At 43.8% G+C, this 16,203-nt stretch overlaps 1 protein-coding gene across 11 annotated transcripts in view; it reads left to right on the top strand.

Moving 5' to 3' along the window:
• Window positions 1–16,203, top strand: part of LIMCH1 (LIM and calponin homology domains 1) — a 318,608-nt gene that overhangs the window by 267,636 nt on the left and 34,769 nt on the right. For all 11 annotated transcript variants that reach the window (XM_084900375.1, XM_084900385.1, XM_084900380.1 and 8 more), the window contains 4 exons: window positions 867–993; window positions 2,456–2,613; window positions 2,790–3,198; window positions 6,643–6,861. In XM_084900375.1, coding sequence (XP_084756501.1) covers window positions 867–993; window positions 2,456–2,613; window positions 2,790–3,198; window positions 6,643–6,861 — 913 coding nt within the window. The remainder of the gene's footprint in view (window positions 1–866; window positions 994–2,455; window positions 2,614–2,789; window positions 3,199–6,642; window positions 6,862–16,203) is intronic.

Genomic DNA, 16,203 nt, shown 5'->3' with positions numbered 1-16,203 from the left:
GCATTTCAGGAAAGACCTCAGGGTCTCGCCTACCATTTCGTAAGCGCCTATAGACTATATGAGGGTTTAATGGTTTTCCCTATAATTTTTCTTTTGAAAGAGTAAATGCAGAAGTATCCTGACAAAAATGATTCTGAGAATCTAAGGATACAAAGTATATAGTGGTTTATATATTTTATCCCTTGATCTCAATATAAAATACCTTATTTTCTTGATTCCAAGATTCCATCAAATGCACTATCAACTTGCAGATTTATAGAAAATAGAAATAACCACATCAAACACACATGCATCCCTAATGCGCAGTGGCTGGGTGCATCCACGATGCAAAAAATAGTGCAGTATGAAAAGATGGGTGTCTCATACTTAAGGCCGTGTGATTTTTAAAATTTTTTTTAATGGAGAGAATGCCTCAGTTCATGTAGAAAGCGGTTAAGCCAGGTCTTCACACAAAGAGCATGCACTGTAATGAAGTTTCTCCTCGTGGACCCCCACCCTCCTTCTCCACAAACTATCCCCAAAGTAAACCTTTCCATTCTCTCTTTTATTTTATTTTTTCCTTATATATTTCCAAATGAGAGGAACCCAGAGCTTCGTATACCTTTGCTAGCTCTCCTTTCAACATGCTTTGGCACCTACTTGTATAATTCTACTGACCCCTGAAGACAAAGATGCTCCCATTTTGGCTTTTGCATTAAAAGGAGACGAGGTGGGGGGTGCTGGCTTGCACGCTGCTGGCTGAGGGCATTGGACAGTCTTCTGAGCGAGCGCGGTGGCGCCCCCTCGCGGCGGCGAAGTGACCTGCACGCACGGAGCTCAAGGCGCTGATGCCGGCCCCTTTTTGTCTCTGCTCTCTCCACCATCAGGAGCACGAGTATGTTTGACATGCGGTGCGAGGAGGAGGCTGCAGTGCAGCCGCACAGCAGGGCCCGCCAGGAGCAGCTGCAGCTGATAAACAGCCAGCTGCGGGAGGAGGACGACAAATGGCAAGATGTGAGTGCTGGCGGGGCGGCGGGGAGGCGGCCTGGGTGGCGGGTGAGGGGCCCTTGGAAGCAGAAAATCCGGTGGGGTGGGGTGGGGTAGGTAGGCCTGGGTTTGGAAGCATGCAGAGGAAGGGGGCATCTAGAGGATTTCAAAGAGTGACCCAGAGAACATAGGCATGAAAGGAAGGTTAAAACAGCAACGTGAAGGGTGAGGAGTGAATGACAGACACACAATCCGCAACTATCCTCAGGAGAGGGATGGCCACACAGGAGGGGGCAGCTGGCCGGCGGGAAGCAGCTGGCACGTGATGGGGAATCGAGGAGGCAGGCCTTTGGAGATTATATATTTGACATGAATAATGATGATGATGATGAAAACGCTAATTACCGGCATTGAAAGCCTGTCAGAACAGGCACTATGCGAAGGGCTGTGCATGCAGTAATTCTTTAATGCTCTTAGTAACTTGATGAGCCAGCCACTGTCACCATCGCCCTCAATCCCACAGGTGAGTCCCAGAACAGTTGAGTAACTTGCCCAAAGTCGCACAGCTAGCGAGTGAGAGAGCTGGGGACGGAAGGCTGCTGCGTCTGATGATGGGGGCCTGGAGATTGTCGGGGAAGAACTTTAAAAAGATAGGGATGAGCAGAGGGAGAGTGGGATATTTCATTTCATCCTCACAGAGCACTCCAAGAGAGCAGCTGCAAACTTGACTCTACCATTAATGGTAACTGTGTCTACAGTGTATGGAACACTTCCTATGTGCCTTCTATGCATATCTCATTTAACTCCCACAATCAGCTTGTAAGAGTGGGTGTTAAAATCAGCCCTGGTTTAGAGGTGAGGAAACTGAGGTGCAGAGCGGCTGAGAGGTGTGAATCCGCAGCATGGGAGAGAGAGCGAGCTGGGATCGTGTCCCAAGCCGCCATCCCATCCATCGGACTCCAGAATCGTAACTCTTCGCCCTTAGGCTGTCATTGCCTGTAGGTTTTTGTGGCGAGGTTGTTGTAAGGATCAAAAGAATGAATACATACAGAATCGTAGTCCTTTCTGTGAGACCCCAAAGCTGATTTTTTTTCTGCCTCTTCTTTCTTCCCTGCGGGCATTGTGCAGGTCTGTGGCTCATTCCTACCATTGTATTGCCAACCAGTCCACTCACAGTGCAGAAGTCATAAAAAGCAAGAAATGAGGTTTTTTACAATCCCCTGTGAGACAGTGCTTTAAAGTTTGGAAACTGCCATGGAATATAATTGCACATGTCACGTTGTGTTTAAAATAAAACGCGCCACCCTGCTCTGGGAGGCATCTTTCCTTGGGGCATTCTTATTCCAACCAGACGGCCACTGGAGTGGGTGGGAACGCCCTAGCAGGGTGCGGGGCCCATAGTCAGTGCCCACTAAACTCTGAGGAGTAGACATGGCATTGAAAAAGCCTGAAAAAATGTGCTTTCTCTCCGCCAAACCCACCCCCACAGGACCTGGCTCGGTGGAAGAGCCGTAGAAGAAGTGCTTCTCAGGACTTAATCAAGAAAGAGGAAGAAAGGAAAAAAATGGAGAAATTGATGGCGGGAGAGGAAGGGACCAGTGAACGGAGGAAAAGCATCAAGACCTACAGAGAAATTGTTCAAGAGAAGTGGGTCTTGCTGTTGTTGTTGTTGTTGTTTAATGTGCACTATTGCCTAGATGTGTTTTTTTGCTAAAAATGGTTGCTTATGACAGAGGCCCCCATGCTGTCTCTGCTGCTCCTTGCAGTGTCTGTGCCTGTGGTTGACCTCCGTGTTGCTTCTCTCCCCCATGCCCATGTTTCAGAGAGCGGAGAGAGCGGGAGCTGCATGAGGCGTACAAGAACGCGCGCTCCCAGGAAGAGGCCGAGGGCATCCTGCAGCAGTACATCGAGAGGTTCACCATCAGCGAGGCCGTTCTGGAACGCCTGGAGATGCCAAAAATCCTGGAAAGAAGCCATTCCACGGAGCCAAACTTCTCCCCCTTCCCGCACGACCCCAACCTCATGAAATACCTGCGGCAGCAGTCACTGCCTCCACCCAAGTTCACTGCCACTGTGGAAACCACCATCGCGCGTACCAGCTTTCTGGAGGCCAGCATGTCGGGAGGCAGCGGGTCTCCAAGCAAAACTGTCGCTCCCAAAGCAGTGCCTATGCTGACACCCAAGCCTTACTGCCAGCCCAAGAACTCTCAAGAGGTTCTGAAGACCTTTAAGGTAGGGGGGGTCCCAGGACCCCCAGGCTGCACTCCAGGGAGTGGGTGGAAAGGAGCCTCTTGCCTCAGGGAAATGCAAACAAAAGCAGACTGTGCCCACACGTACAGTCGGGAAGTTTACATGCCTCTGAGGTTCGGTTTGCGACTGGCTAGGGAGAGACAGTTCCCAACCACTTCCTGCTGTTACTATTGATGGGCTCCAAGGAGGCTGATGGTTGGGTTGTTTCCATGAGCAAAGTCTATTTCCTAACTTGATCTAGTGACGTGCTCTCTCTCTATTAGCATTCACAGACCCTAATTTAGTAACACCCTAGGTATCTCTATCGGGAGGTATTGCAAACTCTCCAAAACAAAATTGGAATTGTCTTTGTTTAAGCAGAAGTGCGTACAGTTCTCTCTCTTTTCGGGAGTAATTGACATTACATCCAAAAAGATGGCAACAGTTGGGGAAAAAAAAAAAAATACAGGGAACACATGGAAATAGGAGGATGTTCTTAGTCCTGGAATGAAACAGGCTTTTGGAATATTTTTAAGTGGAAAGAAACTAGGCTGTTGGTTTGTTTTGTGTTTGTTTGTTTGTTTTTGACCAACAAATATGTAAAATAATGTTCCAGAACCAAAGAACGTATGACAAGCAAACATCTTTTCACTTTCAAAAATTCCAGTGTTTTCCCTCACTTCGTGAGGAGGCACTCGCCTTTGTCTTAAGCTCTGTTGACTACAAAGGAAAGTCAGTTCTCGCTGTCCCTGCACGCCACATGGGCTGGTAATAGAAGACAGCGGTGGAATCCATCGCTAGCAGACACGGCCATATGACTGTGAAGAAAGTTTGCTTAACCAGACTAATTGAGCAAAGTGCTGCCTGCTCTCTGCCTATTGAATTTCAGAGGGGACCAAAGCACACTTCCTGAGTTTTGCTTAAATAGCTCTTTAAAGAATGTATCTTTAAAATCGGTGCCTTCGGCTTTGACGACACAGGAAAATGCCGAGTCTGTTTGATCGGGGCTGAATTGAGATGTTTGTCCCTTGAGGGGCTGGGGCTGTGACTTTGTTGTTCACAGCTTCATCCTGAGAGCCTGGCATAGGGGCCCGAGAGGACACATTTGGCACTCAGCAGGTCCTTATTACATGAATTTTTTTCCTGAGAAGATAGATGAGTTATTCATCATGCAGACTCATGCGTGCACGGATATGTACTCACCTCGGTCCTTACCGAGGACCCCAATGATGTACTTCTCCATATTTCATGAAGAAAGGTTTGATGTTGAGTTGACTCAGAACCAGAGCAGGGAGAGCAGTGTTTAACTTCCCAGGCATATGATCAGGTCATGTAGATGTGCACTTCTCTTCACTGATATAAATAATACAATATAATCATTTCAACAGAAGAATTAGGCCTGAAAAAACCCAGTTACTTCCCTTTGTGGCAAGACTGAGTAGAGGCCTCAGGAAGAGCTCTGATGGTGAGGGGCATGGAGCCACTTGAGCAGAAGTCCCCTTAAAGCTGGGCTCACTCTTCACCACCAACGAGCCCTTGACTCATCCCAAGCATGTCAAACTCACGGCTGCATGTGAGTTTGACATGCTTGTTAGGCCTTAGCAGCTCTCAGCCTTATTCATAGCCCCACCACTGAGTGGGTGGACCCACTTGTGGTTAAGGGTAACATGGAAATAAACAGTTGTTACCAGATAATGCCAGGACAGAAGCTAAGGGGTGCAGCATGTGTGTGAGTGAGTGTTTGTGTATTGGGGGAAGGGAGAATAGGGCAGAGGTAAGGGAGCCAGGAATACAGGCTCAGTTTCCCTGTAAAACAGAATTAAGAGTAAAAGAATATTTAGTGAAATAGTTTAAGTCAGTGTTTTTCTTTTCTTTTTTTTAAAATTGATTTTAGAGAGAGAGGGAGAGAGATAGAAATATCAGCCAGCTGCCTCCTGCACACCTCCCACTGGGGATGGAGCCAGCAACCTGGGCATGTGCCCTGACTGGGAATCAAATCAAAGACCTGGTTCATAGGTCGATGCTCAGCCACTGAGCCATGCTGGCTGGGCAGTGTTTTTTAGCCTGAAAGTTGCCTCCTATTCCTATGTCATGAAACCAATTTATTGGTTTGGAATCAACATTGAAAATAAATTAAGTATAATATATATAATACAATTAAAAATGCCTAGTATATCACACACAATAAAGGTAAACAGTGTTTTGCAAAGCTCTGGTTTCAGTTATAATTGTGTGTGCTTAGTTGTGATTTAAAGTTCTTCCTTACGGAGTATAGACAATAGAGTATGCAAGCCACTAACCAGCCTTTCACGGTTCCTTCTGAAAGATTTTAGAAGGCCTACTACTAATAATAACTAAGATTTCCATACTTAAAATGGGCAGGTGTGGTTCTAAACTCTGGACATAGATTAATCCATAAAATCACCATAATAGCAGGAGATACTATTATTATAAATTTTGCAGCTGAGGGGTTGAGGTTGAAGATTACATGGCTGGTAGGTTGTCAAGCCAGAACTTAATCTGAGGCCCTTGAACTACAGAGCTTCTGCTCACAATTATTTCCCATACTGGCTCAGGCCTCAAGACAGAGACTTCTAGATGCCTCTCACCAAGCCCAACTATTCGCCCTCTCTGCCCCTCCTTTCCTGCTCTCACTGCCTTCCCTACACCTCAGTGCAAAACAAAAATATTTTAATGTGCATGGCTGTTTTTCTTGAAAACAAACAAACAAACAAACAAACAAAAAACACAGGATTATAAAATTAACTGGAAGTAGAGATTTATTATACTATAGCAAGCATTAGTTCCCTGCCATCCATGATCGTGTCAAAAAAGTACCCGTTTTCCCCTAACCCCCAGGATAACCTGTAAAATAGTCCTGATCTGAGGTGGGTTTTACCTAATTTATATGCTCACCAGTAAAGAAAAACCTCAAAATTATGGAATAACAGAACTTAAATGACAAATTACTGGAACCCAAATATGCGGCATGTATACATACATATAATAAAGAGCTAATATGCTAATTAGACCAGATGGCAGAACGACCTTCCGTAAAGACCTTCCAGAATGACCAATAGACGGGGCCTTGAGGCAGCTGGGGCTGTGAGGGCCGAGCCTCTAGCGCGAATTTCGAGCTTCGGGCCTTTAGTTTATACATAAGTTTCTTTGATTTTCTTTAAAATAAAAGCACACCCTAAGTTAGGTGAACGTGAAATGTAATTTAATGTGAAGTGGCCTGAGAAGGCGGAGAACCTTTTAAAGAGCCCTTCTCAGGTAACATTTATAAGAGTCCTAATTGCCAGAGCCAACCGAAGCACATAAGAGATGTTCTTCTTTGGTGAACTATGGTTATCAATGGTAATATTGTCAGGCGATCCTGAATGTGTTATGTTGTTACTCTTTCTTTGGGGACTAGCGTGTTTTTGTTCATTCTGGTCTTTATAGGTCGATGGGAAAGTCAGCATGAATGGAGAGACAGTTCACGGTGATGAGGTGGAGAAGGAAAGTGAGTGTCCCACGGACGCACTCGTGCCCTCATTAACCAAATCCCAGATGTTCGAAGGTGTGGCCAGAGTGCACGGGTCCCCCGTGGCGCTGAAGCAAGGCAGCAACAGCATCGAGATCAGCATACAGAAGCCAAGTTCTGTTCCCCAAGATCCGACGGTAAGAACCAGACTTTTTTTTCCTCCCCCTCTTTGGGATAATTCCATTGTGAATGAATCTGCTTTAAAAAGTAAGTAGGGCTTGATAATGACCATTTCTTTCTACGTGGATTTATTTGCTAGGGCTGCCCTAGCAAAGTACCACGAACTGACTGGCTTAAACAACAGAAATGAACTGTCTCAGAGCCTTGCTGGCTAGAAGTCCAAAATCAAGGTGTTGGCAGGGCTGGTTCCTCCTTTGGCCTTGAGGGGAAATCTGCCCCATGCCTCCTGCTGGCTTCTTTCTCGTGGTGCAACAGTCTCTGACTTTCCGGAGCTTGTAGATGCATCCCCTGATCTCTGCCTTCATGTTCTCAGGGTGCTCTCCCTGGGAGTGTGACTGTCCGAATCTTCCCTTTTTTATAAGAACATGCAACATATTGGGTTAGGGCCCACCCTATGGACCGCTTCGTAACTAATTATACCTGCAACAACCCTATTTTCAAATAATATCACATTCTGAGGGACTAGGTAAGGGTCATGATTTCAACATATGAATTTGGAGTTGAGGGGGGAGCACAGTTCAAATCTAACCAGTGGGTATAGTAGATGGTGTAATATAAAAGAGGAATAGAAAAACTTGTCATCACATTTTTGGTGCCAGGTGTTAAAGAAAAATAAATCAATCTCTCTTAAACCTTTTTTTTTTTTTCTTTCTGTTTGTTCAGGACCCCATCAGACTTATTAATATAATCTGAAAATAACTTCTGTTCTCAAAACCTGGCTTTCCATCCTTGATAATATGCATAAAATGGCAGCTTTCTTATTAATAAAAAAAATAATAAATAAATAAACTCACCCTGACTGGTTTGGCTCAGTGGATGGAGCATCAGCCTATGGACTGAAAGGTCCCAGGCATAATTTGGTCAAGGACACATGCCCGGGCTGTGGGCTCGATACCCAATGGGGGAGGGGGGGCATGCAGAAGGAAGCCAATTGATGATTCTCTCTTATCATTGATGTTTCTCTCTCTTTCCCTCTTCCTTCCTCTCTGAAATCAATAAAAATATATTTTTAAAATAAACAAACAAAAACTCATTCATAATCAAACTAAATTTGGAGTAATTAGAAGCACCATTGAATGTCCAAGCTGAAAAATGTAGGATAACTCAAGAACAGCAGCAAAGAAAACTCAAGAGAACATTCTGTTTGCCCCTTTGGAGTATAAATTCCATCAGGAAGATTCCGCCTTCTTAGATTCCACACCAGAAGGCTCCTGCTGATCAAACCCAAACTTCCACCAGCCCAGACGCAGGCCAGCTTTCGGGGTGCAAGCTGGACGCTGCTCAACCCCATTTGTTCTCACCAGAGGCTGATGTCTGCAGTTTTAATTTATAGCCTTGGGGTTGGAATTCCAAAGGATGGGGAAAACTGTCACGATTTTTTCCCCAGTGCCTAGAAAGGTTTGGTCATGAGGAAAACTTGTCTCCCAGCTCCAGGGCTGAGTAGATGAGATGACCCAGCTAGCTAAGCCTCCTTCCTCTCCCCCCTCCCCACCACCCTTCCCCACCCCCGCCCGGGTATTCTTTTTCTTATCTCTGGCATTTGTCTTTTGAAAAATAAAATATCTTTTCTTAGATAGCTGAGAGGATGTAATTCTTCCCCACAGAGCTATGAGATTCCAATTGGAATCGACCAGAATAATTTCCTCACCATGGCAACAGGTTCGCTGGTCTCCAGGAGCAAGGTTTTATGATCCAGGCTAATGCTGAATCTCCCGACCTGGAATTTCATTTGACTTTTCATGTGCATGTTACCCTCTCTGAAGAGTTCTTACAAATTGCCATGAGATGAAACATTGAGTTCCCCTAGTAAGAGTCAACATTAGCTTATGCTCTTAAAATTTCTTTAAAAATGTTTTCATTGATTTTAGAGAGAGGGGGAGGGAGAGAGAGAGAGGAACATCGATCGGCTACCTCCTGCACAACTCCTACTGGGGATCAAACCCACAATCCAGGGAGGTGCCCTGGCCATGCCCAACTGAGCCATACCAGCCCGGGTGACTTATGCTCTGACATTTAAATGAGAAGTTCCCAAAATTAACTAGACTTTACAGTGTTGGAATTGCTTTTCTGGGATAGTCGTTCTGCCCTTATTTCTCTTTCGCCACACTTCCTGGTGAGCCTTTTCTAAGTCCCCTTCAGAAACCTTTTCCATTGCTGTTTGGTGACCCTGTCTCTCAGGCTGCTGGCCCTTTGCACGCACTGTCGAGCTCAGCTCTTTCTCACTGTGCCTTGGAAAAACAACCGTGTCGGTGTCACACATGTCCCCCAACACTTGTCACATCACAGAGACGCACGGGGCTCACTCTGGCCCAGCAGACTACCTGCGAGAGCGCTTCCTGGGGGCTCCGCTGACCGGCAGGCCTCTCTCCCCCTCACCAGCTCCAGCCTCTGACCATGTTGTTGTTTGAGTTTGGAAAGCCTCCCCCTGGCTGAACAGGTTTCATTCCTGACAGAAATTAAAGGAATAAGTGGAGAGAGCAGATGGTATAAGGCCTAGACTTCCTAAAGCAACTATGTAATCTCTCTTGTTCTAAGCTTTTAACTCTTTGGGGGAGAGCTTTAACCATCCTGCATGGAGACTATGGCTCCTAAAGCAGAAGAAAGGGGGGTTTTGTGTGTTTATTTGATCCTTCTCAGTAATTACTAATTTTCCTATTTTCTGTGGTCAAAAGAAACAGAAAATTGCCTGTTCTCTTTCAACGCAACGCATTTTCCATTTTAATGTGGTTGTGCAGCTAAACTCTCTAAGGACAAAGAGGGGATGGGTTGAGAGATTTCACGTTGACTGCGTAGCCCCCCAACACATCCTATTTTAAGAGAAGAAAAAGTTAGGTGATCTGAAGGAAATCAGGATATCTCAGAAGTGTATGCAGTTTATAACAAGGTAAACACAAATAAAACGGTTGCCGTGTGAACTTCCCCTTGGAAACTGGCCTCATCCCGGCAGCCTCGGGGGCAAGTCCACACTGCTAGGAACACCTGCAAGTCTCTCCTCTGTGTCTCTTCCTTGGAAAGCTGTCCAGTTTGGATAATTTCTAGTTTAATAAACTATAGTGGTTCCAATGGTCATTTATTGTCCCTGTCTCCAGTATATTTTAGGCCCCTGAATTAACTATGGGACGGCCTCTCTCCTTATGCTCTGGGTAGATAACTACCTGGGTGGATCTATTAGACTCGAAGCCAAGGTGTTAGCTGTGCTACATTAAATGTTGGCTCGTTACTAAAACACTCTTCGTGCTTACCTAAAACTTGACACCAAAAGTTTGCCATCCAGAATATGTCGTTCCAGAAGCCATTCTAAAAGAATCACTTCTCTCATCAACCTGCTCCTCCTCATACTTCCTTTTCCATATTCCAAGGAAAGCGTTTCTTGACTGCATTACAGCCTGTGTATTCTCATCAGCACGGTAGGCTTGATTGGTGATGGCAAAATGCAGTGACCGGCTTGAAATGTGGGGCTGCTTGGGCTTGATACCAGCTTGGACCTGGTTTGCTGTTTCTAGCTCGTTTGCCCTATTCTGTGGGGCTATCAAAGGAATAGTGTTCTTCTCTTTAAATAGTGTCTTTCTTCCAAAGTCTGCATTTCCAACAGACACACTTTTTACAGAGGAGTAGACTCACCCACCACTAAAATGTCACAGTTCCTTCAGGGCGAGCTGGAACTAGTCAAAGGGCACAGCCACCATAGGCAGGGGCATTCAATCAGACCAGAGCAGCAGTGGAGGGTGGCCCTGGACTCCAGGAGGACAGGCGTGTCAACCTCTTGTGCCAACAGGACCACATTGTACAACACTATGTCATCACTTTAGTTTCCTTCTACCTCACCTTTCTCATTGGAAACTCTTGGGACCACAGCTCTCTTACTTTGGAAATAGATCATAAATTAAGCTAGGCTTGCTATCATGATTATCATTGTTACTCTGCTATGTCTACTGATACCAGCAACTCCAGATCATCCTCCATTGAGTCATCTCTAGGTAATGAGGTTGTGATGGCAATGACCTTGCCAATGGTTGCCTGTTCACTGGTGAGGACCAATGAATTAAGGACCTACTTTGTGTCACATTTTTTTTTAAATAGAAAAAGAAACGTGTAAACTTTCTGGGGAAGCACTTTTCATAAAGCAACTAGGAAAGTATATAAAACTATATCTAATTAAGTGCCAGGTAATAGGGTCAAAAATGTAGAAGGGGTGTAAGATTGCCAAGAACAGGTATGATCATTACGGGTTGGGGTTTGTCGGGAAGGTATTTTGTGGGATGTGGATTTCTTGACGTAAGTATAGGATTTGTATTGAAATGGAGGAGGGCAGCAGGCCATTCCATATGCTGGGAATATACCAGGATTCCCATATTCCACATGTTGGCATAGCAGGAACAAAGGCATGGACAGTGATGAGGAGCCCATAGGAGGGGTCACGGGGCTGAGAGATCATGGGGGTGACTCCAAGTAGAGGGACAGGTTTCCCATCTCCTCCTGCTCATCTCTGCGCTAGTTCCCAGTGGAAACCTAACACTTTTTTTTCTCTCATTTTAAAATATTGGCTTCTGTAAGGAAACCATGCCATAGCACAAATAGACTCCTAGAATTCAGGATTGGAAGAGAATTTGCTATGTTATCTGATATGAGAATAAATTTATCTTGTTTAGTAACTTACCGAAAGATGTTTTCTATCTCCCTCAAAGCTATCCCAGTGCGTTCTTAATCCCCTGTACATTATATTTGTGCTTTAATCTCTTCTTTTCTTAATGGTACAAAAAATGACACTTTCTTAAGATGCCTAAAATACTCCATGCACTAGGTCAAAGATCAAACGCTGCCTGAGCAAGTTAAACTGGCTGAGCCTCAGTTTATATGTAAAATAAAGATAAAAATAATATTGGGAGAATCTGTATATGGAACATTTAGCATGACATTGAAGCAACTCATAGAGGTGGCCTTAAGTTATTTTTAATATTGTCATACAACAAAGGAGAGAAAGTCACATTACATTTTTCAAAAGCCTGAAAAGGTGATAGGTGTAAAGTTGTTTTACGTTAAAGTAGGATCATCAAAATTAGCATCTTGAGCAGGTGTGAGTTTCATACAGGCAATGAACTCCCTGTAGTCTTCCAGCTTCACCTGTCAGTTCTTCCGGTTGTAATTCTGACGCACATGCGGACGTGAACAGCTTTTCCCGGAAGACAATCACCCTTGCACCTGCTCCCATGATTCTTCCTGCAGCTCCTTTTGCTTCTCTTCTTCTTCTTCGTTTTTTCCCAATTCTGGCTTCCCTCTACCATTTGCACCCCCAGGACACTCACCGATTGATCTCTTTGTCACTCCATCTCATGACCCTTGATCCAACTCATCCCAAATGATACTGCGCGCCCCCTGCTGGCCAGGCCTTCCCTCCCACCAGGTTTTCAGCAATTCTCTCCCTCATTGACCAAGGACCGAACTCGGCAAGTAGATGTATAGACTACTTCTTATGCTTTTCTCAAACTAAATAGCTAGGTATGTTTTCTCCACCCTGACAAAGACCCATGCCTTCCTCTTGAAAATCCAGTACTTTCCTAACATCTTCTGGTCCAGGAAAACAGACAAGCAGATCTTTCATGAAACATTTCGTGTTGCAGTGAGAACAGCGTGAAGGCATTTGAGTAGGTGCTGTTTTCCTTCCAACGGAGACCAACTGCACATTCCTTTGAGATGTCAAATGTCAACAGACATTTCTTCAGATTCTGTTTCTCTCTCTCTAGAAGTAGCCTTCAGAGTGTTAGGTTTAAGGCTCTTTAAGAGTCATTAAAGATCTGTAGGTAAGGAGCGTTTACAGACCTGAAGTATACGTCAGGGACAAAAAAATCAAACCCAGCCCATCTTACCTGGATCAGAGCCTCACATTGTTGGCTTGAACTGTTTAAGGCAAAAGGAAAAGGCTTAGGGAATGGAGAGGCTGACTGTTCATGTAGATCCTCTTTCGTCCAGTGAAAATAGACCTATATTTGGAGATGTAAAAGTGAGAGGGGAAACACGCATGGCATATATGGCACCTGGGTCACGGTGCCAAGACCTACTAGTAAGTAGGCTGATTTTCCAGGCTCATGTCCAGATAAGTTATCCAAGACTGGAGCCAGGGAACCACTCAGAATCACAGAATGGTCGTCCAGCAGACGACCTTGGACTTCACATCTTTCCAGCGTAGAGGTTAAATGATCAGCCCAAGTTCTCATAGCCCCTCCGTCCTGGAAACGGGACCGCCCATGCCCTAGGTCTCAGAACGGTTCTTGGTCTCCGGTTTCTTATTTCCAGTGCTTTCTTCAGTGTCAGTCTCCGGGCCAGGCCACCAGTGAGAGTCTTGTTAAAATAAGCAGCGAGATGCTGGTAGGTTTTGTGGCTCGACCTTGTCCCTCTCAAGCCAGGAAACTGCCACCTCCCACCAGTGGCCTCGGGGCTGCGTCTGGCACCCGAGCCAGTTTGGATCATGTTCTCAGTCAAGGGGAAGCCAGCTCCTGGCTTAGGCCCCTGTAACTTCTCTGTGCTCTCATTCATTGGTGTCCAGGGATCTGTTTTATTTACTTGTTTTCATTCCCGGGAAGGAAAGGCCCTTCCTCTCTTTAGGAGGAAAGTATGGGTCAGAAAGTGAATTTTCCAGCACAGTGGGCTTGCTGAAAACTGCCGATTTTGAATTCATTTCCTTTGAAATAATGATATGAGTACAAAAGTCACAAGCCTCCGAGATAGAGTGTCCAGACATAAGTTCGTTAAACTGGCTTTGGGGATTTCCCTTGATTACAAATAGTCGATAGATATTGCCATAATACAGAAAATTATAAAGAAAATACAAAGTACCTAGTACTCTAGCCACTCAGAAATTAGTACTAAGATTTTTTAATGTGTATCCTCTTTTTATCAGTGCATATGAAATATTTTTAATATGTTTTTATTAACTTCAGAGAGGAAGGGAGAGGGAAAGATAGAAACATCAATAATGAGAGAGAATCACTGATTCGCTGCCTCCTGCCCACCCCACACTGGGGATTGAGCCCACTGTGCTGACCAGGAATTGAACCATGACCTCCTGGTTCATAGGTTAACGCTCAACCACTGAGCCATGCTGGCTTGACTAGTATAAAATATTTTTAAATGGGCTCATGTTATTCAAATTGTACTGTGGTTTGCTTTTTCTCTTCATCTATCTTGAATATTTTGCTAGTAATAGCCTGATTTTGATGACTAGTATGCATTTAAATTAAGCTTGAGAGTACACATTTCATAAATAATGCATATAACATGTGCTTACCTCACATAGATTATGTATCTGCTCTCTGTCAGATACTGTGCTGGGCCAGTGCCCCCTACCCACCCAGAACCTGGTCTGATTGGAAAGCCCTAAGGTGAAGTGATGGCTGGAGCAGTCTGGTCTCAAGCTACCCTAGGACATAGAGACGGAGCTCAGTGGCCTCCTAAAAGATTCCAGAGTTTTTGCAGAATAAATAGATGAGACATAGAATGAGAAGAATGAGGTAGAATGGATGACAAGGAAAGGGAACTGGAGAGGCAGTTTGAATCATTTCAGCAGTAACCTTGGGACCCTCAGGTTCTGGATTGCTTCTTACCGATCCAAACCTTGAAATCCCTGGGGACAGCTTGAAAGTGGGTGTGACTCTCAGCCTAGAGGAGGGGCACTGCGGTTACCAGCACAGGCCAGGGTTCCCACATCCCCTACCTCCTAGCCGTGGGATCCCGGGTAAGTCAGCCCCCTAGGCCTCACTTTCCTCACCTGTATGAAGGGAATCATATTGGTCCCTACCTTATACTAGTAGGCCTGTTCTGACAATTGAGTGAGATAATCCATGTCAAGTAACTTAACAATGCTGACATATGGTAAATGCAGGAAATATTGATCGTGGCTATAGTAACCTTGAAACATCATTTAAGGGAAATTAAATGGGGTCATCTTGGAGCTCAGTCTGTGAGAGTTAAGCCACATAGAAATGCATTCAGAAATGTGAGAATTCTTGAAAGTGGGAGTTCTCCATTAGTCTCGCATAAGTAAAATGTTGCCGGAATGTGTTGTACTAATAAAATAATTCTCAGTGAAGTCATGCTTGAGAATTTTGTCTCCTTTATAAATGATGTCTAAAGGACTTGAGTAGTTTTGTGGCATTGATTCCAAGCAGCATGCTTTCCACATTTGAGCATCACAGAATTAGGATGTCTTACAAGCAATAGTGTGTCATACTTAACAGACTGTGTTTTGTTTTGTTTTTTCTTAGTAGTACCTAGAAAATACAACTTAAAAATGATGGAATCTGATATTCAATAAAATATGTCCATTTTTTGCTTCATCTTGGGGCTGGGGACGCTTTGGCCTGATTTTTTGTAGTTATTTTATTTCTAGTAATTGGAAACACCAGTATTCTCAAGAGCATCATTCATCAATGTTTAACTGCAAATTTGTTGCTCAACCTCAGATAGTTTTCTATAATCTAAGCCATTTGTGGGGGGAAACCTAAAAATCAGTATTTCTGTCAGTGTTTTATATATTAATGTCATAAAACAAAAAAAATACTATCCTATATTACAATTTCTAAATGTGTGGGGGGAGCACTTTAACTTATAAACCCAGCTTATTCTTTTGTAATGCTCGACTGATTGATCATCAAATGCTATTGTCATATCAATAATTAATATAACAATATACACACACATTTCTATATACATGTAACAAATATAATAAGAGAATGTTCCATTTATTTAACTATTTTCACTCATTAAATCTCTTAAAAGGATTCAATTCAGGCTTGTTGATATATTAGAAAGTTACAAAGTTCATTAATGAATAGAAATGCAATGCTATTTCTTGCCCTGGGTTTTAAAAGTGCATTTTAATTTAATATTATGTTCTTCTAAAATTGATGCGTGGCTATCCATCAGCAGAAATTGCCCATCTAATTATGAAGATTGTAAAACTACCTCATCCTCCAAAAGAAAATGCACCTTTTGCCACTAGATGCTGTTATAAAATCTTTTAGATGCTTGAAAAGCATATTACTTGAAGTTGTGTATTTTTTACACTTAAAAAATTTGCAAATAATTTTTATTTTTTAACGTTTCCTTTCTAATTTTTTGTTGTGGTGAAATACAAATAACAAAATTTACTATCTTCACCATTTTAAGTATACATTCTATAGTACTATGTAGGCATCATATGTCTATATAGTGTACATTTTTAAACTTAACATTACATTACAAATATTTCCACATATCATTAGTTATTCAATATCCCTTTATGATTGCAGTAGAGGCCCAGTGCA

This window comes from Pipistrellus hanaki (genome assembly GCF_964339955.1).
Source record: "Pipistrellus hanaki genome assembly, chromosome: 1".
NCBI lineage: Eukaryota > Metazoa > Chordata > Mammalia > Chiroptera > Vespertilionidae > Pipistrellus > Pipistrellus hanaki.
The sequence above is the reverse complement of the archived record's forward strand: the minus strand, read 5'-3'. Positions and strand labels throughout refer to the sequence as shown.